Consider the following 24,244-nt stretch of genomic DNA (forward strand, 5'->3'; position numbering starts at 1 on the left):
TTATTTGGGAATACATGGGTCCCATAAACCTCGGTGGGTTCTCAGGCACCAGGATTGGTAGGTGCCTGTCTCTCCCACCAGTTAGGGGAGACAGGGTTTATTGCAACACACACACACAAAAAACCCAAACCCGCCATCTAAAAAAACCCCCATTGCCATTGAGTCGATTTTTACTTATAGCAACACCATAGGACAGCGTAGAACTCCTCCATAGGGTTTCCAAGGAGCAGGTGGTGGATTCAAACTGCTGACCTTTTGGTTAACAGCCGTAGCACTTAACCACTGTGCCACCAGGGCTCCACAGGGCTCTGTAACTATCACAAAAAGAAACCATAAATATGACTACAAGGCTTAGCTAGCTGTACAAAACCCAAAAAAGACAAAATTTTGGGAGGGCGGAGCCAAGATGACGGACTAGGCAGACGCTACCTCGGATCCCTCTTACAACAAAGACACGGAAAAACAAGTGAATCGATTACATACATAACAATCTACGAACCCTGAACAACAAACACAGATTTAGAGACGGAGAACGAACTAATACGGGGAAGCAGCGATTGTTTCCAGAGCCTGGAGCCAGCGTACCAGTCAGGTACGGCACAAGCACAGAGAGCTGCTCCACCCCCCTGAACTAACCCCGGGAGGGGGACCAGCCGGTTCCACGGGCGGCGTGGGACGCAGCCGGTAGGAGAAGTCCCCGGGAGGCAGTGACTGGTCTTGGAGCAGAAAGAGCAGCGTCCGAGCCGGGGAACCGTCCCGCAGGGATTTGGACTGGACACAGGTACGGCATAAACACGGAGAGTTGCTCCACCCCCCTGAACTAACCCCGGGAAGGAGACCAGCCGGGTCGCGCGGGTGGCGTGGGACGCAGCTGGTAGGAGAAGTCCCCGGGAGGCAGCGACTGATATTGGAGCGGGGAGAACAGCGTCCCAGCCGGGACACTCGGTCACGGCACAAGCACGGGGAGCTGCTCCACCCATCTGAACTAACCCCGGGAGGAGGCCCAACTGGCTCTCGGGTGTGGCACGGCCACGCGGCTGAAGGGAGGAGAAGTCCCCGGGAGGCAGTGACTGATTTTGGAGTCGAGAGTGCACCGTCCCAGTAGGGGAGCCTTGATGCTGGGCGTGGGGCTGGAAGCGGAGGATCTGACCGTGACTCCAGCGGGCCAGACCCCCCGGGGGCAATCTCCACACAGCCAGCACACATAGGCGACGCGCCCCGCGGGAATCTCAGATGTAATAGTCATTCCAAGCAAGACAAGCAACTCTGGCTATATTCTGAGGTGCTACTCTCCTATCTCTCTGTTCCCTCCCCCACCCTCCCCAGGCGGCTTCATTAACATCTGAATAGCCTGAGCCAGAGGGAGAACTCTGATAGGGATCTGACTGCATTTTTTTTTTAGCGGATTTTCTGGAAAAACTAGTTTCCCAGTGATGGCTCGGAGACAACAATCCATATCAAACCACCTAAAGAAGCAGACCATGACAGCTTCTCCAACCCCCCAAACAAAAGAATCAAAATCTTTCCCAAATGAAGATACAATCTTGGAATTATCAGATACAGAATATAAAAAACTAATTTACAGAATGCTTAATGATATCACAAATGAAATTAGGATAACTGCAGAAAAAGCCAAGGAACACACTGATAAAACTGTTGAAGAACTCAAAAAGATTATTCAAGAACATACTGGAAAAATTAATAAGTTGCAAGAATCCATAGAGAGACAACATGTAGAAATCCAAAAGATTAACAATAAAATAACAGAATTAGACAACGCACTAGGAAGTCAGAGGAGCAGACTCGAGCAATTAGAATGCAGACTGGGACATCTGGAGGACCAGGGAATCAACACCAACATAGCTGAAAAAAAATCAGAGAAAAGAATTTAAAAAAATGAAGAAACCCTAAGAATTATGTGGGACTCTATCAAGAAGGATAACCTGCGGGTGATTGGAGTCCCAGAACAGAGAGGGGGGACAGAAAACACAGAGAAAATAGTTGAAGAACTCCTGACAGAACACTTCCCTGACATCATGAAAGACGAAAGGATATCTATCCAAGATGCTCATCGAACCCCGTTTAAGATTGATACAAAAAGAAAAACACCAAGACACATTATCATCAAACTCACCAAAACCAAAGATAAACAGAAAATTTTAAAAGCAGCCAGGGAGAAAAGAAAGGTTTCCTTCAAGGGAGAATCAATAAGAATAAGTTCAGACTACTCAGCAGAAACCATGCAGGCAAGAAGGGAATGGGATGACATATACAGAACACTGAAGGAGAAAAACTGCCAGCCAAGGATCATATATCCAGCAAAACTCTCTCTGAAATATGAAGGCGAAATTAAGATATTTACAAACACAAGTTTAGAGAATTTGCAAAAACCAAACCAAAGCTACAAGAAATACTAAAGGATATTGTTTGGTCAGAGAACCAATAATATCAGATATCAGCACAACACAAGGTCACAAAACAGAACGTCCTGATATCAACTCAAATAGGGAAATCACAAAAACAAACAAATTAAGATTAATTAAAAAAAAATAATAAATACACATAACAGGGAATCATGGAAGTCAATAGGTAAAAGATCACAAGAATCAAAAAGAGGGACTAAATACAGGAGGCATTGAACTGCCATATGGAGAGTGATACAAGGCGATATAGAAGGATACAAGTTAGGTTTTTACTTAGAAAAATAGGGGTAAATAAGGTAACCACAAAAAGGTATAACAACTCTATAACTCAAGATAAAAACCAAGAAAAACATAACGACTCAACTAACATAAAGTCAAACACTATGAAAATGAGGATATCACAATTTACTAAGAAAAACGCCTCAGCACAAAAAAGTATGTGGAAAAATGAAGTTGTCAACAACACACATAAAAAGGCATCAAAATGACAGCACTAAAAACTTATTTATCTATAATTACCCTGAATGTAAATGGACTAAATGCACCAATAAAGAGACAGAGAGTCACAGACTGGATAAAGAAACACGATCCATCTATATGCTGCCTACAAGAGACACACCTTAGACTTAGAGACACAAACAAACTAAAACTCAAAGGATGGAAAAAAGTATATCAAGCAAACAATAAGCAAAAAAGAAGAGGAGTAGCGATATTAATTTCTGACAAAATAGACTTTAGACTTAAATCCACCACAAAGGATAAAGAAGGACACTATATAATGATAAAAGGGACAATTGATCAGGAAGACATAACCATATTAAATATTTATGCACCCAATGACAGGGCTGCAAGATACATAAATCAAATTTTAACAGAATTGAAAAGCGAGATAGATACCTCCACGATTATAGTAGGAGACTTCAACACACCACTTTCGGAGAAGGACAGGACATCCAGTAAGAAGCTCAACAGAGACACGGAAGATCTAATTACAACAATCAACCAACTTGACCTCATTGACTTATACAGAACTCTCCACCCAACTGCTGCAAAGTATACTTTTTTTTCTAGCGCACATGGAACATTCTCTAGAATAGACCACATATTAGGTCATAAAACAAACCTTTGCAGAGTCCAAAACATCGAAATATTACAAAGCATCTTCTCAGACCACAAGGCAATAAAACTAGAGATCAATAACAGAAAAACTAGGGAAAAGAAATCAAATACTTGGAAAATGAACAACACCCTCCCGAAAAAAGACTGGGTTATAGAAGACATCAAGGAGGGAATAAGGAAATTCATAGAAAGCAACGAGAATGAAAATACTTCCTATCAAAACCTCTGGGACACAGCAAAAGCAGTGCTCAGAGGCCAATTTATATCAATAAATGCACACATACAAAAAGAAGAAAGAGCCAAAATCAGAGAACTGTCCCGACAACTTGAACAAATAGAAACTGAGCAACAAAAGAATCCATCAGGCACCAGAAGAAAACAAATAATAAAAATTAGAGCTGAACTAAATGAATTAGAGAACAGAAAAACAATGGAAAGAATTAACAAAGCCAAAAGCTGGTTCTTTGAAAAAATTAACAAAATTGATAAACCATTGGCTAGACTGACTAAAGAAATACAGGAAAGAAAACAAATAACCCGAATAGGAAATGAGAAGGACCACATCACAACAGAACCAAATGAAATTAAAAGAATCATTTCAGATTATTATGAAAAATTGTACTCTAACAAATTTGAAACCTAGAAGAAATGGATGAATTCCTGGAAAAACACTACCTACCTAAACTAACACATTCAGAAGTAGAACAACTAAATAGACCCATAACGAAAAAAGAGATTGAAACGGTAATCAAAAAACTCCCAACAAAAAAAAGCCCTGGCCCGGACAGCTTCACTGCAGAGTTCTAACAAACTTTCAGAGAAGAGTTAACACCACTACTACTAAAGGTATTCCAAAGCATAGAAAATGACGGAATACTACCCAACTCATTCTATGAAGCCACCATCTCCCTGATACCAAAACCAGGTAAAGACATTACAAAAAAAAGAAAATTATAGACCTATATCCCTCATGAACATTGATGCAAAAATCCTCAAGAAAATTCTAGCCAATAGAATCCAACAACACATCAAAAAAATAATTCACCATGATCAAGTGGGATTTATACCAGGTATGCAAGGCTGGTTTAATATCAGAAAAACCATTAATGTAATCCACCACATAAATAAAACAAAAGACAAAAACCACATGATCTTATCGATTGATGCAGAAAAGGCATTTGACAAAGTCCAACACCCATTCATGATAAAAACTCTTACCAAAATAGGAATTGAAGGAAAATTCCTCAACATAATAAAGGGCATCTATGCAAAGCCAACAGCCAATATCACTCTAAATGGAGAGAACCTGAAAGCATTTCCCTTGAGAATGGGAACCAGACAAGGATGCCCTTTATCACCGCTCTTATTCAACATCGTGTTGGAAGTCTTAGCCAGGGCAATTAGGCTAGACAAAGAAATAAAAGGTATCCGGATTGGCAAGGAAGAAGTAAAGTTATCACTATTTGCAGATGACATGATTATATACACAGAAAACCCTAAGGAATCCTCCAGAAAACTACTGAAACTAATAGAAGAGTTTGGCAGAGTCTCAGGTTATAAAATAAACATACAAAAATCACTTGGATTCCTCTACATCAACAAAAAGAACACCGAAGAGTAAATAACCAAACCAATACCATTCACAGTAGCCCCCAAGAAGATAAGATACTTAGGAATAAATCTTACCAAGGATGTAAAAGACCTATACAAAGAAAACTACAAAGCTCTACTACAAGAAATTCAAAAGGACATACTTAAGTGGAAAAACATACCCTGCTCATGGATAGGAAGACTTAACATAGTAAAAATGTCTATTCTACCAAAAGCCATCTATACATTTAACGCACTTCCGATCCAAATTCCAATGTCATATTTTAAGGGGATAGAGAAACAAATCACCAATTTCATATGGAAGGGAAAGAACCCCCGGATAAGCAAAGCACTACTGAAAAATAAGAAGGAAGTGGGAGGCCTCACCTTACCTGACTTCAGAACCTATTATACAGCCACAGTAGTCAAAACAGCCTGGTATTGGTACAACAACAGACACATAGACCAATGGAACAGAATTGAGAACCCAGACATAGATCCATCCATGTATGAGCAGCTGATATTTGACAAAGGACCAGTGTCAATTAACTGGGGAAAAGATAGCCTTTTTAACAAATGGTGCTGGCATAACTGGATATCCCTTTGCAAAAAAATGAAACAGGACCCATACCTCACACCATGCACAAAAACTAACTCCAAGTGGATCAAAGACCTAAACATAAAGACTAAAACGATAAAGATCATGGAAGAAAAAATTGGGACAACGTTAGGAGCCCTAATACAAGGCATAAACAGAATACAAAACATTACCAAAAATGACAAAGAGAAACCAGATAACTGGGAGCTCCTAAAAATCAAACACCTATGCTCATCTAGAGACTTCTCCAAAAGAGTAAAAAGACCACCTACAGACTGGGAAAGAATTTTCAGCTATGACATCTCAGACCAGCGCCTGATCTCTAAAATCTACATGATTCTGTCAAAACTCAACCACAAAAAGACAAACAACCCAATCAAGAAGTGGGCAAAGGATATGAACACACATTTCACTAAAGAAGATATTCAGGCAGCCAACAGATACATGAGAAAATGCTCTCGATCATTAGCCATTAGAGAAATGCAAATTAAAACTACGATGAGATTCCATCTCACACCAGAAAGGCTGGCATTAATCCAAAAAACACAAAATAATAAATGTTGGAGAGGCTGCGGAGAGATTGGAACTCTCATACACTGCTGGTGGGAATGTAAAATGGTACAACCACTTTGGAAATCTATCTGGCATTATCTTAAACAGTTATAAATAGAACTACCATAGAACCCAGAAATCCCACTCCTAGGAATATACCCTAGACATACAAGAGCCTTCATACAAACAGATATATGCACACCCATGTTTATTGCAGCTCTGTTTACAATAGCAAAAAGCTGGAAGCAACCAAGGTGTCCATCAATGGATGAATGGGTAAATAAATTGTGGTATATTCACACAATGGAATACTACGCTTCGATAAAGAACAGTGACGAATCTCTGAAACATTTCATAACATGGAGGAACCTGGAAGGCATTATGCTGAGCGAAATTAGTCAGAGGCAAAAGGACAAATATTGTATAAGACCACTATTATAAGATCTTGAGAAATAGTAAACCTGAGAAGAACACATACTTTTGTGGTTACGAGGGGGGGAGGGAGGGAGGGAGGGAGAGGGTTTTTTATTGATTAATCAGTAGATAAGAACTGCTTTAGGTGAAGGGAAAGACAACACTCAATACATGGAAGGTCAGCTCAATTGGACTGGACCAAAAGCAAAGAAGTTTCCGGGATAAAATGAATGCTTCAAAGGTCAGCGGAGCAAGTGCGGGGGTCTGGGGAACATGGTTTGCGGGGACTTCTAAGTCAATTGGCAAAATAATTCTATTATGAAATCATTCTGCATCCCACTTTGAAATGTGGCGTCTGGGGTCTTAAATGCTAACAAGCGGCCATCTAAGATGCATCAATTGGTCTCAACCCACCTGGAGCAAAGGAAAATGAAGAACACCAAGGCCACACGACAACTAAGAGCCCAAGAGACAGAAAGGGCCACATGAACCAGAGACCTACATCATCCTGAGACCAGAAGAACTAGTTGGTGCCCGGCCACAATCGATGACTGCCCTGACAGGGAGCACAGCAGAGGACCCCTGAGGGAGCAGGAGATCAGTGGGATACAGACCCCAAATTCTCATAAAAAGACCAAACTTAATGGTCTGACTGAGACTGGAGGAATCCCAGTGGCCATGCTCCCCAGACCTTCAGTTGACACAGGACAGGAACCATCCCCGAAGACAACTCATCAGAAATGAAAGGGACTGGTCAGCGGGTGGGAGAGAGACGCTGATGAAGAGTGAGCTAATTATATTAGGTGGACACTTGAGATTGTGTTGGCAACTCTTGTCTGGAGGGGGGATGGGAAGATAGAGAGAGAGGGAAGCCGGCAAAATTGTCAAGAAAGGAGAGACTGAAAGGGCTGACTCAAGAGGGGGAGAGCAAGTGGGAGTAGGGAGTGAGATGTATGTAAACTTATATGTGACAGACTGATTGTATTTGTAAACGTTCAGTTGAAGCTTAATAAAAGTTATTAAAAAAAAAAAAAAAAAGACAAAATTTTTACCCAACCACACATCCTGGATATACTACCTCACATTTAAGGCTGATACCCCAGCTATTTTTCTTCAATGAACATTTCTTTCACCTTTCACCATTACATAAGTACCCATAGTTTTAGTGGGAAAAGTACAGTCCCAAGAAACCTGAGAGCCAGAAAAAGTGGGTACCCTGTATGTCCACAGTGGGAGTATTCTCTCTATTGTAGCAGTCTCCCTCCCCCATTATTACAATAGTCACTTTCACTCTTTTCTTTTGGAATAAAGCCTCTCCCTATCAAAGCTACAGTTTTTTTTTTTTTTGGACAACGTGGTCCCTATCCTCTCAGACTTAATAGTCTAATAAGGGAGGTAAGAACAAGAGCAGGCAGTGACCAGCTTAGTGCTCAGGACACATTGGGAGGGACCTAAACCAGCCTGGGAAAATAGGGGAAGCTTCTTGGAGGAAGTGACTAAGCCAAGACTGCAAGATGGTAGGATTTAGCTGGGTGAGGAGCAGGCAAAATAGCATCACCTGCCTTAATCTAGAACCACAAAATAATTCAGTGTCTCAGAACACAGTGTGCTGGTGTTGTGGGGACTGGAGGGATGAGAGGTAAGAGACTGCAGTGCTTGTCTTTCAAAGTAAATGGTATCAGCTGGGCTGGGCACCTAGCAGAGGAAGTGCTGTTTCTCTACCTCTAAGTCTAATTGGTCAGCCCCTTGGACCCAAGCTCAGGCCACAAGGCCTGTGTTCCTAGACACTGTACAGGTAGTCCTCAACTTACAGTGGAGTTCCATTCCAATGACTCTGTCCTAAGTATGTTCTGATGTAAGTCAGATACCTCTGTTTTGTTTTTTAGTTTTCATCATTGCCTGCTATATGGCATTGTTTTGAACAGTAAATCAAACATCAAACATCTGTAAGTGAACATTTGAGAATAATATCAGCAAATTATGCGCTGCAACATTGTATGTAGTATACACTAATGATAAGATGTACAAAAAAAAAGAGTTATAAGTGCAGTTTGGGATGCTCTGGCAAAAAAAGAACATTACTAATAGGATGTGCTGGAGCACCGTATTCCCAAAGGCATATAGGACAGAGGTAACAACTTTGGGGAAGAGGATAAGACATTGGGATAAGGAGCCTGTGTGTGTGTGTGTGTGCGTTTAGGTTCCTGTGTGTGCAAACATTTTGTGCTTGGCTGCAAATGGTTAGCTGTTTCTTTTAAGGCAGAATTTAAGATTTGCATAACTGTCAATACTGCTGTCTCAGTGAATTTATTTTTGTTTTGAGAAATCATTTTAAAATATGTTTCAATTTTTAAAATGGTAAATATCGATACAGATAACTCACATAAACAAAAGCTTTCTGGGGTCCTCAATAATTTTGAAGATTATAAAGGAGTCTGTTCGAACTCACTCAGAGGTTGGGTTGGCTGTTCAAAAGGCTGGCTGTTCGAACCCACCCAGAGGCACCTGAAAGGACACAGCCTGGCAATCTGCTTCCTAAAAACCCTATGGAGCAGTTCTACTCTGCCCACATGGGGTTGCCATGAGTCAGAATCAACTCAACAACAACTAACTGACAGGTTGGCAGTTCGAATCCACCCAGCAGTGCCACAGAAGAAAGGCCTGGCAGTTTACTTTCAAAAGGTCACTGCCATGGAAAATCCTATGAAGTACAGTTCTACTCTGACACACATGGTGTTGCCATGAGTCAGAATTGTCTCAATAGCAGTGGGTTTTGTGTGTGTGTGTGGATCAGGAAGGTATTGCCAAATCCAGAGACCACCTGCAATGACATAGGTATGTCATTGCCTGGTGGGAATTTTTTCTATAGCAAACAATTTAAGTTTTGGACCAGTATATCACCACTGAGTTTGAAACAAAAGAACTGAAACTTGAGGAACCACTTGGGAACGTTTCAGGAAGCTGCAAAGTTGCTTTTCTACCACTCTATCCAGAAGGTTTCACAAAGAAGCCTTAGAGGGAAATTTTTGATTCAGTCCATTATTTCCATTGCAGTTTATGTCCCTTCTTTCTGTGTTCTTTCCATGAAAAAAAAAAGAAAAAACTATAGACCGATACCAAGTGTCAGACACAAATACCCATTTTTTCGTTTAACCCTATAGCTACCCTGTGGGATTTTGTCATCCCTGTTTTACAGATGAGGAAACTATGTGAGATCCAATAACTTGCCCCAAATTCGCACAGTTAGAAAGAAATGGAAGCAGAGTGAGCACTGAAACCTATTCTTCCCCCCCCCATGAGGCAGCAGCCAAGAAGGAGGTTCCAGAACATTCCAGAAGCCCTCTGATCTGACCTCTGCAATAATGTGTACTGTCCCACCACTAATGGATCTCAGATTTTATGGAAGGAGACCTCGGAGAGCATATGGTTGGTCCCCTGGGGGCAGTTCTAGTGTTGGCGCTATCACTGTGTGACTCAGCAAGTCTCCCTGGCTCACGGAGCCCCGATTTCCTCATCTCTAAACTAGGGGTTGGGCTCAGTCAGCAGTGGTGTCAGGGCTCCTTTACGCTCTTTGAAATTATTGAGGACCACAAGCTTTTGTTTACGTGAGTTATCGCTATACATATTTACCATTTAAAAATTGAAACAGACATTTTAAAATAATTTTCCAAAACAAAAAAAAAAATTCAGTGAGACAATAGAATCGTTTGACAATTTAGCAAATCTTTTGAATTCTGCCTTACTAGAAGACAGCTAAATTCTCAGACCGGCCTCTGCATTTCATCTGTTCCGTATCACACATCATACCCTCTGGAAAATTCCACTCTTCAATCATGAGAGCATGAGAGTGAAACAGGCAAGTAATGCCTTACTGTTATGGTGAAAAGAGTTTTGTCCTGGCAGATCTCCTGAGAGGGCCTCAGGGAGCCCCGGGGGTCCTGGACCACACTTTCAGAACTGCAGGTTCTCAAAAAACAAAAACAAAACAGTTGCCTCAATTCCAATCCAACTCATAGGAAGAAAAGCCTAGTGATCTACCACTGAAAACCCTGCAGAGCACAGTTCTACTCTTGACACACATGGGATCATCAAAGGGTGGTCCGTAAACCACCTGCAATCAGAATAGCCTGTAGGTCCTGGTAAAATATGTATTTCCTGGCCTATCCCAGACCCTTGGAGTCAGAATTCACATTTAACAAGCTTCCCACAGGATTCCTTGCACTTATGAGTTTGGGAACACTGGGTTGGGAGAGCTCCAAGATTCCCCCCAGCCTAGTTCATGAAAAGTTACAAAGTCACCTGCTTCAGCAGAGCTGGGATTAGAACCCTGGTCTCAGTCAAGGGCTTTTGCCAGCGCAGTCACCGGATCGGCCTCACTCTCTCCAACTTTCCTGGCTATATCATTGCCATCTCCCCATTCCCTCTTTCTCCCATCCAGGGCAGAGCTGAGGGATATGGGGAACATGCAGGCCCCTTGCTCTGCTGCTAACCAGAGCAGAAAGATGTGGCAGTCTGCTTCCAAAAAGATTACAGCCTTGGGAACCCTATGGGGCAGTTCTACCCCGACCTGTAGAGTCCCTATGAGTTGGAATAGACTCCATGGCAATGGGCTTTTCTTTTGGTTTGAGAGTTCTATATATGTTTAATGTATACACAACTTCCAATTGGGAAATATTGCTATAGTAGGACATTAACTAACAGAAAATATTATAACAAAAAAAATTATAACAGTATCTGTTAAAGTCTATACTGTAAACTGTGCAAACGGTGTGATGGAGACAGTGCTGGCCTGAGTTATGTGACCTAGGGTTTAATCAGTCCGTCATAGCTGGGCCACTGAGTAGCTGTGTGACTCTTGTAATTAAACAAAATTTTCACGAGAAAGACACTGTGTTGGATGATACGAAGCATTCTCAGAAAACAAAAAAATCTTAAAACGTAGAATTTAAGCCGTGTTCACAAGCAACCGTTGACCGGTGGCAGACAGCGTTCAGCTCTTCAAGTGTCAAGATACCTCGGGAAAACCTAGAGGAATTTTGAGAGCTGCGTGTATTGAATGGCCCCATCACACTTCAACAAATACACTTACTGCTCGCTCGCTCTCTGCGCCACACAGGGTCGTTGTGAGGGTCAGCGTTTCCTGGCACCCATTACATGTGCCTACATACCAGAATGAGTTAACTTGGTCCCTGCCCCGGAATCAAAGGACGCGGACACATGAACCCATAGAGCTTGGGAGGGATGGAAGGAAGGAGTGATGGAGACAGACGGGCAAAAGCCTGAACGTGCGTGGTACACTGTAAACGGTGACACAACGTGAGTTCCCATCATTATGGCTGCGCCAACGCGGGGGTCCCGCGAGTCAAGGCGCACTTGTGGACCAGACGCAACAGGTAGCCAAGTCCACACGCTCCCGTGGCCCCTCGGCGCCCCGGAGCAGAGCCCTGTGCGCGGGCAGGGAGCCCAGGAGTCACGCACGTCCTCTGTTCGCTGCAGGGCCACGCCGAGCCCGCCTCGGTGTGCCGGACTGCCGCGCCCCAAGTCCGCGCTGGGCGAGGTCCTCGATGCGCTCGGCGCTCTACTGATCCGGCCCCGGGGGTGGGCGGGCCCGCTTGCCCTCAGGTGGTCTAACAGGCGCTGGAGACGACCAATGTCTTGGCTGCAGCCCTCCTGCCTTTCCTCCTGATTGGCCGGCAGAGAAAAGCCGGGCGGGGGGCGGCCACAGCCTCCTGGTGCGAGCAGGAGCTGCTCTCAGAGCTTCCGTCGCCCGCGAGCTGCAAGCCGTCGGCCCTTAGGTTGCGCTCTGTCTGCCGCCGCCGCCGCCATGGCCGAGTGAGTGACGCGCCCGCGAGGGCCGGGGCGGGGAGCTGGCGCGGGCGGACTCTCGGCCCGCGGGAACTTTCTGAGGCTGGGCTCTGGCACGTTTTCTGCGGCCCCGAGGACGGACCCGCTCTCCGGCGTCCTTTCCGTCCCTCGGGGTCCCTGAGGCCGGCCTGGTGGCCCCGAAGCCCGCACCTCCAGGGCTCAGCTTTCTCGGCCCCAGTCCACGGAAGCCCCGGTCCCGAGCCCAGCCCCTGCCCCTGTCGGCGAGGCCCTGGGCGGGTCCCCCTGCCTGGGAAGGGCTAGGCGAGGGAAGCGGGGAGGCGCTGCCGAGGAAACCCAGACGGAGCCGGCCTCCACCCTCTCACCCCTCCGAGGAGGAGCTGGGGCCGGCCTCTCCGTCTGCAGGACAAGCCCGGCGGCCGGAGCGGAGTCGCCAACAATAACGCTGCCCCGCCATGGGGGAGACGGGGACATCTGCCGTAAAAAATAATGACCAGATAGACCACAAGAAGAGACGACACACTATGAGTGGCTTTCTAAGTGCAGGTTCAGTTCCTTGCAGTAGCGCTTCGAGTTCCTGGAAGTGGCAGAGTGTGGGGTTGTTCATAGTTTCATGGAAGGGTGCATTACCTGGGTTCTAAGTTGTATCAGGGAGTAGGGGCGCAGAAGAAAACTTAAGAAAAATGATTCCAGGTATCGAGCTAGCACGTTCTGAGTTCCTGAGTTGGACTGGCCAAGTGGTACTGACACATTTCCTTTTTCTCCCCGTCCTTCAGAGCTGATATTGCACTGATTGGGTTGGCTGTCATGGGCCAGAATCTAATTTTGAACATGAATGACCACGGCTTTGTGGTAAGTCCTGGGGACAGTGTCTCCTCTTATGGGTTCTCGGTGTGCAGTAGCTGGAGCGTGGGTGGTTCAGCTGGCTTCAGAGATCCCATGTCACACGGAACGGCTTCTCTTTGCATGTGCCCTGTTACTGCTTAGCGGGGTTTTGTAAAGGAAGGAGAAACACTTTCCATGTGGGAGGGCCAGCTCTGCAATTCTGAGGAAGAAGCGGCCTGCTGAATGTGTCTGTCACTTCTGGAAGGTTTGCAGCCTATATAAAGCGAGTGTGTCTTAAGTAGAGGAAGGAGCACTAGTGGCTCTGTGGTTAAGTGCTCAGCTGCTAACCACAGGGTTGGTGGTTTGAACCCACCAGCTGCTCCACGGAAGAAGGATGTGGCAGTCCGCTTCCATAAAGATTGCAACCTTGGAAACCCTATGGGGCAGTCCTACTCTGTCCTATAGGGTTGCATGAGTCAGAATTGACTCGGGCAGTGGGTTTGATTTTTCTGGTCTTGCTGTTGTTAGGTGCCGTCGAGTCAGTTCTGACTCATAGCGACCCTATGCACAACAGAACGAAACACTGCCCGGTCCTGCATCATCCTTACAGTCGTTGTTATGCTTGAGCTCTGGTTTTAAGTAGAGATAAATGGTGAAGGAGAAGAGATCCTGCTGGGTCTGCAAAACTTTGAACTTTATAGTCTAGAGAGATAAGAGGAATGTGAAATCGTTTTGTGTAAATACTAGATTAGTTTAGATACCAGCCTATCAGTGACGAGTGAAAGAAGACAGAGCTCCTTGTGGAACTGGCTGGCTTCTAGGTCAGATTCTGAATCCCAGTTAGTAAGGGACTCTAGTCTGATATGCCAAGGGCAGTTAACCTTTGCTTTATATTCCATTTCCTGCCGTTTCATCCTACTGAAGTGGCTTTATAGTGCTCATGGGAACTTAAACAGGTTTGGTAACAAGGAAGAGAGAGAAAGCAGGGTTTGACCTTCCCCAAACCTTGGGCCAAATGGAAATTTCATTTTGACTTGGTCCACAGTCTTATGGTCTTCTATGACCTAGATCCCCTAATTACGCCTCTTGTCTTTTTAGGTTTGTGCTTTTAACAGGACAGTCTCCAAAGTTGATGATTTCTTGGCCAATGAGGCAAAGGGAACCAAAGTGGTTGGCGCTCACTCCTTGAAGGAGATGGTCTTCAAGCTGAAGAAGCCTCGGAGGATCATACTTCTTGTGAAGGCTGGTCAAGCTGTTGATGATTTCATTGAAAAACTGGTGAGGCCACCTCTGCTCCCCACTACTGCTAGCATGACAGAGCTTTTCTCTTTCCTTGCTTTAGCTTTTTCCCCTCTTTTACTTCAGAGATCTTTTCCCCCACTTCTGGAACTGAGGAAACCCTGGTGGCGCAGTGTTAAGTGCTGCGGCTGCTAACCAAAGGTCAGCAGTTCAAATCCACCAGGCACTCTTTGGAAACCCTATGGGGCAGTTCTGCTCTATCCTGCAGGGTTGCTATGAGTTGGAATTGACTCAATGGCAACGGGTTTATGGGTCCTCAGAATATTATATATGAGGAATTATTACTACTTAAGAATATGGTGTTACTTAGTGCCAATCAAGTTAAGCAACATGGAGACATTTAAACAATCGTTTTGCTGAATTGAGCAGTTCACTTCCAGAAAACAAAAAAACCAAACTTGCTGTTGCTTCCGACTCATAGTGACCCTATAGGACAGAGTAGAACTGCCCCGTAGGGTTTCCAAGGAGTGCCTAATAGATTTGAACTGTCGACCTTTTGGTTAGTAGCCAAACTCTTAACCACTGATCCACCAGGGTTTCCATCATGAGGACTTCAGGAGAAATTTGCATAAGAATTCATTAAGAATAAGAACAATGGTAATCATATGAGTTCTTTACCTTTGTTATTCGAAAGATCTTACAGCTTTGATCGTATATTCATTTATGAATGTTTAGTGATACCCACTAACAAATCTTAGTGTCCAAGTTTGGAAATACCCAATAGATTTTGTTTTTTCTCAGTATTCCTATAAAGCAACAATTCTCAAACAGTTGTGTAACTTAAGGGACAAATCCCCTTAGAGAATCCTGGGAACTACAAACTGAGGGGTACTTCTTTTTATACCAATTTGTTTGCTTTAAGAAGTATATCTTTTTGGTGAAAAAAAAAAATGCGTACATGGACAAAGAATGACCAGTGGAGATTACTTAGATATTCAAAAAGAATTCTACGTTAGCAGCTCCAAAAAAAAAAAAAAAATCAAGGCAGTGCCAGTTTGGAAGAAATGTTTCGTGGTAAGAAATGTAGTGATAATAAACAAAGGAAAGAGTAGTGTTAACAGTGGGGTCGTTTCTTCTGGGAGAGGAATTTGTAACCAGTATTCTACCATTTTTTAAGTAAACAACCTAAAAAGGAAAGACATGGTGATAAAAGGACATACTGAGAGTTTTGGATAGTGAGATTCCAGGCTGTCCCTGATTGGCGTCAGACAAAATGGACTGAAAAACGGTAGATTATTTTTCAGTGTAGGAGAATATTAAGCAATGTCAACTGGTAATGGAACTGATAATGTAGAAATTTTTTTGAATATATAAATAAATTATTTCCACTGGTTTCCTTCTATCCATACACATATTTCTTGGAGGGGGAAAGATCAAATAATAAAGCCAGCCTGATTGGTGAGTTGAGGTATGATATTCAAGGTTCAGTCTCTTCCTGCTATTTCCGAACAGTGGTGATCAAAAGCATTCATTCATACACTTACCATTTTATATGTCTTTACAGGATCCCTACTCTGTTCCATTGTTGTTAGGTGCTGTCAAGTTGATTCTAACTCATAGCGACCCAAGATCACAGAGCAGGACTGCCCCATAGGGTTTTCTAGGCTGTAAATCTGTATGGAAGCAGATCTCCAAGTCTTTCTCCCACAAAGCCACTGGGTGGGTTTGAACTAACAACCTTTCAACTAACAGCCAACTGCTTTAACCGTTGCACCACCAGGACTCCTTACTCTGTTCTAGGTACACGTTATAGGAAGTGATGTAATCTTTTGGAGTTAGTCCTAACCCTGGTGGTACACATTCAAAATACGAAATTTTCCAAGTGTATAAAAGTAAGTTTTGTTTGTTGTAAAATCTTTAAGTAGTTAAAGGGAATTAGCCACGGAGGGTTCCAACTGGATTTGCTAGCCCTAAGCTTTTAAATAGGGAGCTAAGGATCTAGTGCTAGCCACAGAGGAGATTAGTAAAGATTAAATAATATATGCCGTTAGACTGGATTTACTTGGGATGCATTCTCATATCTGTTTTAATTAGCCAAGGTATGTTTTGTCTTTTATTTCTTTGGTCCACCTTAATGCTGGTGTTTGGTTTTAGGTACCATTGTTGGATGCTGGTGACATCATCATTGATGGGGGAAATTCTGAATACAGGGATACCACAGTAAGTGTTCTCTTCTGTGATCCAAATTCTTCCAGGTTCCAAGAACATTCTAGAAAAAATATTGGCATGGGTGGACTGTCCTGTGGTGTTGATTCTTTGGAGATTGGTACTGATGTCTAATAGCACTTGGTTGGTTTGCTACGATACACTTGGTGGATGACATACACATCAGTCACACAGACAACTCAAGAGAATGAGGCTTGGACTTTATGTGTAACTTGTCCTCTCTCTCCCACTGCATAACGTGGTTGAGAACCACTGCACTAATGGTCTCATATGCTCAGGGAAAGTCTCTGTACACTCTGAAGTGCTGAATGGCAGTAAGTCTCACATGTGTTAAATCAACTCTTAAGTAACTGAGTCTTACTATACAAGGTCTTTTCCAGTAAAATGAGAATATATGTCTGGCTTTATTAGTTCTCTTTTGGAACAGGCTAGGTATCTTGAATTTAAATAGTTTTTTTCTTAAACTCTCAAATTCCTTGAATAATCAGGTTATTCTTGGGTCATTGAGTGTCAAATGTGGGATTTCTGTACTTGTTTTTTACATTCTCACTCACTGGAAGAAACTTATTTTTTGGAAGCATAATGAAACTATTTATCTTTTACATAGAGACGATGTCAAGACCTCAAGGCCAAGGGAATCTTGTTTGTGGGGAGTGGAGTTAGTGGTGGAGAGGAAGGGGCCCGGCATGGCCCATCGCTTATGCCAGGAGGGAACAAAGAAGCTTGGTGAGTACCATCAACGCCACCTCCATTTCAGCAGGAGGGAGCTTGAACTTTGGGAATGAGTGAGCTATGGACAGTTCTGGTGGTGTGATTCTCCCCTGTGGTACGTTGAGTGTTGGGGATAGGAGATGATGGAAATATTTCCCTTTTCTTTTATCTCTGTATTTTGTTTCTTTGATGTAATATATGTGCATATTCTTCCTTCTGCCTTTTTTCTTCTTTGTTGCTCCCTCCAAGACTGATACTAGAAGTTCTGAATTGGCTTAAGGGTTTCAGAGACCTTAGGAAGCAGTTCAGATGATGCCCTGAGCACTGTCTGAGTTATGAGTAAGATCTGCCTCTTTTAGCTGGTTTATGGTCTTCAAATAACTGACTCCTTAATAACTGTGAGTAAAGGAAAAATCTGGCTGAGGCTTTTCTGTCTCTGGGAACTAGGTGGAAATGTTTTATTTGACTTAGGAGTAAACAAATTTTATACTGTTCCATATGCTAGATGTTCCCTATGCTCGATTTTCCTTTTGCTAGATACATATAAGAGGAAGAGTTAGCCATTGAAGAGGAGGAGGTGCTTGAGTGATGTGAAAAAAAGAATGTATAAGACAAGGGGGTGGGGTGACCGGGATGGAGAGTCAAAATGGAAAGATGCAAGTAATTATATAAAACTTAGTCTGAGGGGAAAGACCACTGATGAGACTGCGGAAAAAGAGAAAGCCAGATAGAGGAAGACAGAAAGACGGAAGAGAAGAGAAAGAAATAGCAAGGGAAGCATCCTTTATGAGGGAGACATGGAAAGGTAACATTCTTTTCTGAATGAGTTTGATTTCCAAATATTCTAGAATTATATTAGGCATTAAAGTACAGGAGTGATTCAGCCTGTCCCCCAAAGTGAAGGGATTATTGAGAAAAATTATTCTTTCAATTACCTTTCTAATATCTAAGTCTGGGGATTCTCTTTGGTATGTTGAAATCCAGGAGTAGAGAGATCTTCCTGCCTCTCAGAAGCTTAAAAATACCTATCTCGGACAAAATTCTAGCCAATAGAATTCAACAATATATCAAAAAAATAATCCACCATGACCAAGTGGGATTTATACCAGGTATGCAAGGCTGGTTTAATATTAGAAAAACCATTAATGTAATCCACCATATAAATAAAACAAAAGACAAAAACCACATGATCTTACCAGTTGATGCAGAAAAGGCATTTCACAAAGTCCAACACCCATTTATGATAAAAACTCTCAGCAAAATAGGTATTGAAGGAAAATTCCTCAACATAATAAAGGGCATCTATACAAAGCCAACAGCCAACATCACTCTAAATGGAGAGAGCCTGAAAGCATTCCCTTGAGAACGGGAACCAGACAAGGATGCCCTTTATCACTGCTCTTATTCAACATTGTGCTAGAGGTCCTAGCCAGAGCAGTTAGGCTAGACAAAGAAATAAAGGGCATCTGGATTGGCAAGGAGGAAGTAAAATTATCTCTATTTGCAGATGACATGATCTTATACACAGAAAACCCTAAGGAATCCTCCAGAAAACTACTGAAACTAAGGTTCTAAGATTAAACATACAAAAATCACTTGGATTCCTCTACATCAACAAAAAGAACATTGAAGAGGAAATCACCAAATCAATACCATTCACAGTAGCCCCCAAGAAGATAAAATACTTAGGAATAATTCTTACCAAAGATGTAAAAGACCTATACGAAGAAAACTACAAAGTACTACTGCAAGAAACTAAAAAGGACCTACTTAGGTGGAAAAACATACCTTGCTCATGGATGGGAAGACTTAACATAGTAAAAATGTCTATTCTACTAAAAGCCATCTATACATACAGTGCACTTCCGATCCAAATTCCAATGTCATTTTTTAATGTGATGGAGAAACAAATCACCAACTTCATATGGAAGGGAAAGAAGCCTCGGATAAGTAAAGCATTACTGAAAAAGAAGAAGAAAGTGGGAGGCCTCACTCCACCTGATTTCAGAACCTGTTATACAGCCACAGTAGTCAAAACAGCCTGGTACTGGTACAACAACAGGCACATAAACCAATGGAACAGAATTGAGAACCCACATATAAATCCATCCACATATGAGCAGCTGATATTTGACAAAGGCCCAGTGTCAGTTAATTGGGGAAAAGATAGTCTTTTTAACAAATGGTGCTGGCATAACTGGATATCCGTTTGCAAAAAAATGAAACAGGACCCATACCTCACACCATGCACAAAAACTAACTCCAAGTGGATCAAAGACCTAAACATAAAGACTAAAACGATAAAGATCATGGAAGAAAAAATTGGGACAACGTTAGGAGCCCTAATACAAGGCATAAACAGAATACAAAACATTACCAAAAATGACAAAGAGAAACCAGATAACTGGGAGCTCCTAAAAATCAAACACCTATGCTCATCTAACGACTTCACCAAAAGAGTAAAAAGACCACCTACAGACTGGGAAAGAATTTTCAGCTATGACATCTCCAACCAATGCCTGATCTCTAAAATCTATATGATTCTGTCAAAACTCAACCACAAAAAGACAAACAACCCAATCAAGAAGTGGGCAAAGGATATGAACACGCACTTCACTAAAGAAGATATTCAGGCAGCTAACATATACGTGAGAAAATGCTCTCGATCATTAGCCATTAGAGAAATGTGAATTAAAACTACGATGAGATTCCATCTCACTCCAACAAGGCTGGCATTAATCCAAAAAAACACAAAATAATAAATGCTGGAGAGGCTGCGGAGAGATTGGAACTCTTATACACTGCTGGTGGGAATGTAAAATGGTACAACCACTTTGGAAATCTATCTGGCGTTTTCTTAAATAGTTAGAAATAGAACTACCATACAACCCAGAAATCCCACTCCTCGGAATATACCCTAGAGAAATAAGAGCCTTCACACGAACAGAAATATGCACACCCATGTTTATTGCAGCTCTGTTTACAGTAGCAAAAAGCTGGAAGCAACCAAGGTGTCCATCAACGGATGAATGGGTAAATAAATTGTGGTATATTCACAAAATGGAATACTACGCTTCGATAAAGAACAGTGACGAATCTGTGAAACATTTCATAACATGGAGGAACCTGGAAGGCATTATGCTGAGCGAAATTAGTCAGAGGCAAGAGGACAAATATTGTATAAGACCACTATTATAAGATCTTGAGAAATAGTATAAACTGAGAAGAACACATACTTTTGGGGTTACGAGGGGGGGAGGGAGGGAGGGAGGGCGGGAGAGGGTTTTTTACTGATTAGTTAGTAGATGAGAACTACTTTAGGTGAAGGGAAGGACAATACTCAATACCTGGAAGGTCAGCTTAACTGGACTGGACCAAAAGCAGAGAAGTTTCCGGGATAAACTGAATGCTTCAAAGGACAGCAGAGCAAGGGCGGGGGTTTGGGGACCATGGTTTAAGGGGACTTCTAAGTCAATTGGCAAAATAATTCTATTATGAAAACATTCTGCATCCCACTCTGAAATGTGGCGTCTGGGGTCTTAAATGCTAACAAGTGGCCATCTAAGATGCATCAATTGGTCTCAACCCACCTGGATCAAAGGAAAATGAAGAACACAAAGGTCACATGATAACTGTGAGCCCAAGAGACAGAAAGGGCCATAGGAACCAGAGACTTACATCATCCTGAGACCAGAAGAACTAGTTGGTGCCCAGCCACAACCAATGACTGCCCTGAGAGGGAGCACAACAGAGAACCCCTGAGGGAACAGGAGATCAGTGGGATGCAGACCCCAAATTCTCACAAAAAGACCATACTTAATGGTCTGAGACTAGAGAAATCCCGGCGGTCATGGTCCCCAAACCTTCTGTGGGCCCAGGACAGGAACCATTCCTGAAGACAACTCATCAGACATGGAAGGGACTGGACAGTGGGTAGGAGAGAGATGATGAAGAGTGAGCTACTTGTTTCAGGTGAACACTTGAGACTGTGTTGGCATCTCCTGTCTGGAGGGGGGATGGGAGGGTAGAGAGGGTTGGAAGCTGGCAAAGTTATCACGAAAGGAGAGACTGGAAGGGCTGACTCATTAGGGGGAGAGCAAGTGGGAGTATGGAGTAAGGTGTATATAAACTTATATGTGACAGACTAACTTGATTTGTAAACGTTCACTTGAAGCTCAATAAAAATTACAAAAAAAAAAAGAATACCTATCTCGGGCCACCTGGCCAGTGGGCTATTAGGAATGCAGACAGTCACAGGAAAATATTTCACACATGTGGTGGTGCTCTGATTGCTCACGTTAGCTCACGTTTCTCACACTGGTCTAGTAGAAGTTGAAATGGCACTTTTCCTTGAAACTGTAAAAGTTCAGTCAAGTTCTGAAGCTTAAGGTGTAGCAGTCTTAACCCTCTGCTCTTAAGTGTTAACTCTGTAACTCTTATTAGATTTTGTGTTTATACCAAAAACTTTTTGTAAAGAAGCCTGTGTTGGTCAACAGTGACTATAAAGCACAGATGAGAAGATAAGGGGTCAGGGAAACTATGTATGTACTAGAAAAGGAGTAACTAGAACGCAGTTAGAGAGAGTGTTGACACATTGTGAAAATGTAGTTCATGTAGCTGAACAGTTGGTGTAGAAATTGTCAAATGGGAACATAATTTGCTGTATAAACCTTTACTGAAAACACGATATTTAAAAAAAAATAGTAGGACAATAAGGAAAAAGTCTCTGGAGTTAATATGTCTTCCTAATGGGGGTGGGAGGGATGAAGAACAGCTACTTCTCTGAATAATAATAAATGTATCTCTTGGAAATATTGCAGGGTTCTGTCTGTCCTTACCCTTGACCCAACTGTCCAGAACCGTGCCGTGCCTGATAACGTACATCCAGGCTAATGAAGAGGCTCTGTAAAGGAACTTCTGTATCGCTTGCTCTTTAGAATCACAGCTGCTTTTTTGATTCTGCAATGGAAATTTCTGGGGTCTTGATGCTGTTTCTTCCCAGCCTTTTTGTCTGTGGTCTCCAATTAGACAGTCTACAGCCGCTGCTTTGGTGCCCACCAGAATCTGGGGAGCAGGCAGGTCAGCACAGATCCAAGTTTACCTGGAGGACTTGGCCTCATTCATTATTTTTAAGTGGGTACCTCTGCTTTGCATTAGAAAGAAAAATGTGAGGGGTGGTCCTTGAGTATTTCATTGCGGTGTCAGCCCGTCTTCTCCGCAGCTGAACTATACTGTTCTCTTCACAGGCCCCACATCAAGACGATCTTCCAAGGCATTGCTGCAAAAGTAGGAACTGGAGAACCCTGCTGTGACTGGGCAAGTTCCAGGCTACTCTTAAAAGGCATTTGGCAACATGGGCGTGTCTGAGTGACTACAGGGACAGAGCACAGGACCACCTGGGTCCCAGCAGTCAGCTTTGTGACATAAGCTTCTCAATCTTTAAGTTGTTAGCATAGCTGATGCCTAAAATGCATGCCTACTGTACATGTCCTCAAGTCTTAATTGAGTTAGGGCTTGAACATCCACAGCCTTGAGCTGACAGGAAAAAGCAGCCCTCCTCAATTCATCGTTTAGGAACAGGAAGGATAAGGCAGAGTAAGATGTTTCTAACTATGTTACTGTATGGTGAAAGAAAGAATGTCAAAATCAAAAGTGGGCTTTGCTTACCTGGTTGGAAGGAAGAGGACTGAATAGACTATTGCTGTGTCAGATGTCCTGGCCATGAACATGGAAAAATCGTTTTCCTCATAGCTTGGAATTTAGATATTCTCTGCTTGAATAGAATAAGCTGTAGACTTTTGCCCTCAATCAACGTGAAGGAGACTAGGCTAATTCACAGATACCTCCTACCTGCTATTTTGTGTTGCTGTTGAAATAAATTTTATCCCTATTGCAGCCTCAATCCATATCATGGATAGAAAACTACTAGGCTTGTAAGACCTGAGTTCTAATTCTGGCTCTCCATTAACTAATTGTTTGACATTATGCAAGTTATTTCCCCGATATGGGCTTCTGTTTCCTTGTCTGTAAAATATAGGGGTTAGACTAGATGATCTCCAAGGTCCTGTTAGCTCCTGCCACCATCACCAGTTGTTAAGTCAATTCTGACTCGTGGCAAACTCGCGTGTCAGAGTAGAACTGTGCTACACGAGGTTTTCAGCAGCTGCTTTTTTGGGAGTAGATTGCCAGGCCTTTCTTCTGAGGCACCTTTGGGTAGACTTGAACCTCCCACTTTTTGGTTAGCAGCCAAGCATTTTAACTGTTTGCGCCACCCAGGAACTCCGTTTAACTCTTAACCCCCTTTAAGTTTTATCAGCAACTTCATACGCTAATTTTATTATACTTTTGTTTTACATGAGATAACAGGAAGACATGAAGCAAGGATTAAGGCATATGAGGACTGAAGGAAGCCCTCCTTCCTGGGCTGATCCTTACATTTTAACCAGTGGTCAGCCATTGAGTGCCGTGAAAATCCGCTGAGGGCAGATGGAGTCTGCTGCTGTGATTTAAAAGGTTGAGTGATTTTGTCGGAAGTATGAAGCATTAGAAAGAGAATCTTTGTTTCTTGATAATAGATTACTGTACCAGAAATGCAGTGACAGTAACTTTCTCCCTTTAGACACACTTAGGACAAAGTCACGGAGCCCTGGTGGCACAGTGGTTAAGTGCTTGCCTGCTAACTGAAAGGTTGGCTATTTGAACCCACCCAGCAGCTCCGCAGGAA

At 42.9% G+C, this 24,244-nt stretch overlaps 1 protein-coding gene across 2 annotated transcripts in view; it reads left to right on the forward strand.

The window, feature by feature from the left end:
• The window catches only part of LOC100662395 (6-phosphogluconate dehydrogenase, decarboxylating), a 216,956-nt gene that overhangs the window by 185,155 nt on the left and 7,557 nt on the right, over positions 1–24,244 (forward strand). The window contains exons 1-6 of one of the 2 annotated variants that reach the window (XM_064281264.1): positions 12,404–12,528; positions 13,296–13,371; positions 14,443–14,622; positions 16,738–16,803; positions 17,417–17,535; positions 22,767–22,840. In XM_064281264.1, the coding sequence (XP_064137334.1) occupies positions 12,521–12,528; positions 13,296–13,371; positions 14,443–14,622; positions 16,738–16,803; positions 17,417–17,535; positions 22,767–22,840 (523 nt within the window). In that variant the 5' untranslated portion in view covers positions 12,404–12,520. Of the gene's footprint in view, positions 1–12,403; positions 12,529–13,295; positions 13,372–14,442; positions 14,623–16,737; positions 16,804–17,416; positions 17,536–22,766; positions 22,841–24,244 lie in introns of those variants that run through there. The other variant, XM_064281265.1, reaches the window with a different exon arrangement.

Source organism: Loxodonta africana, chromosome 3, assembly GCF_030014295.1.
Source record: "Loxodonta africana isolate mLoxAfr1 chromosome 3, mLoxAfr1.hap2, whole genome shotgun sequence".
Classification (NCBI taxonomy): domain Eukaryota; kingdom Metazoa; phylum Chordata; class Mammalia; order Proboscidea; family Elephantidae; genus Loxodonta; species Loxodonta africana.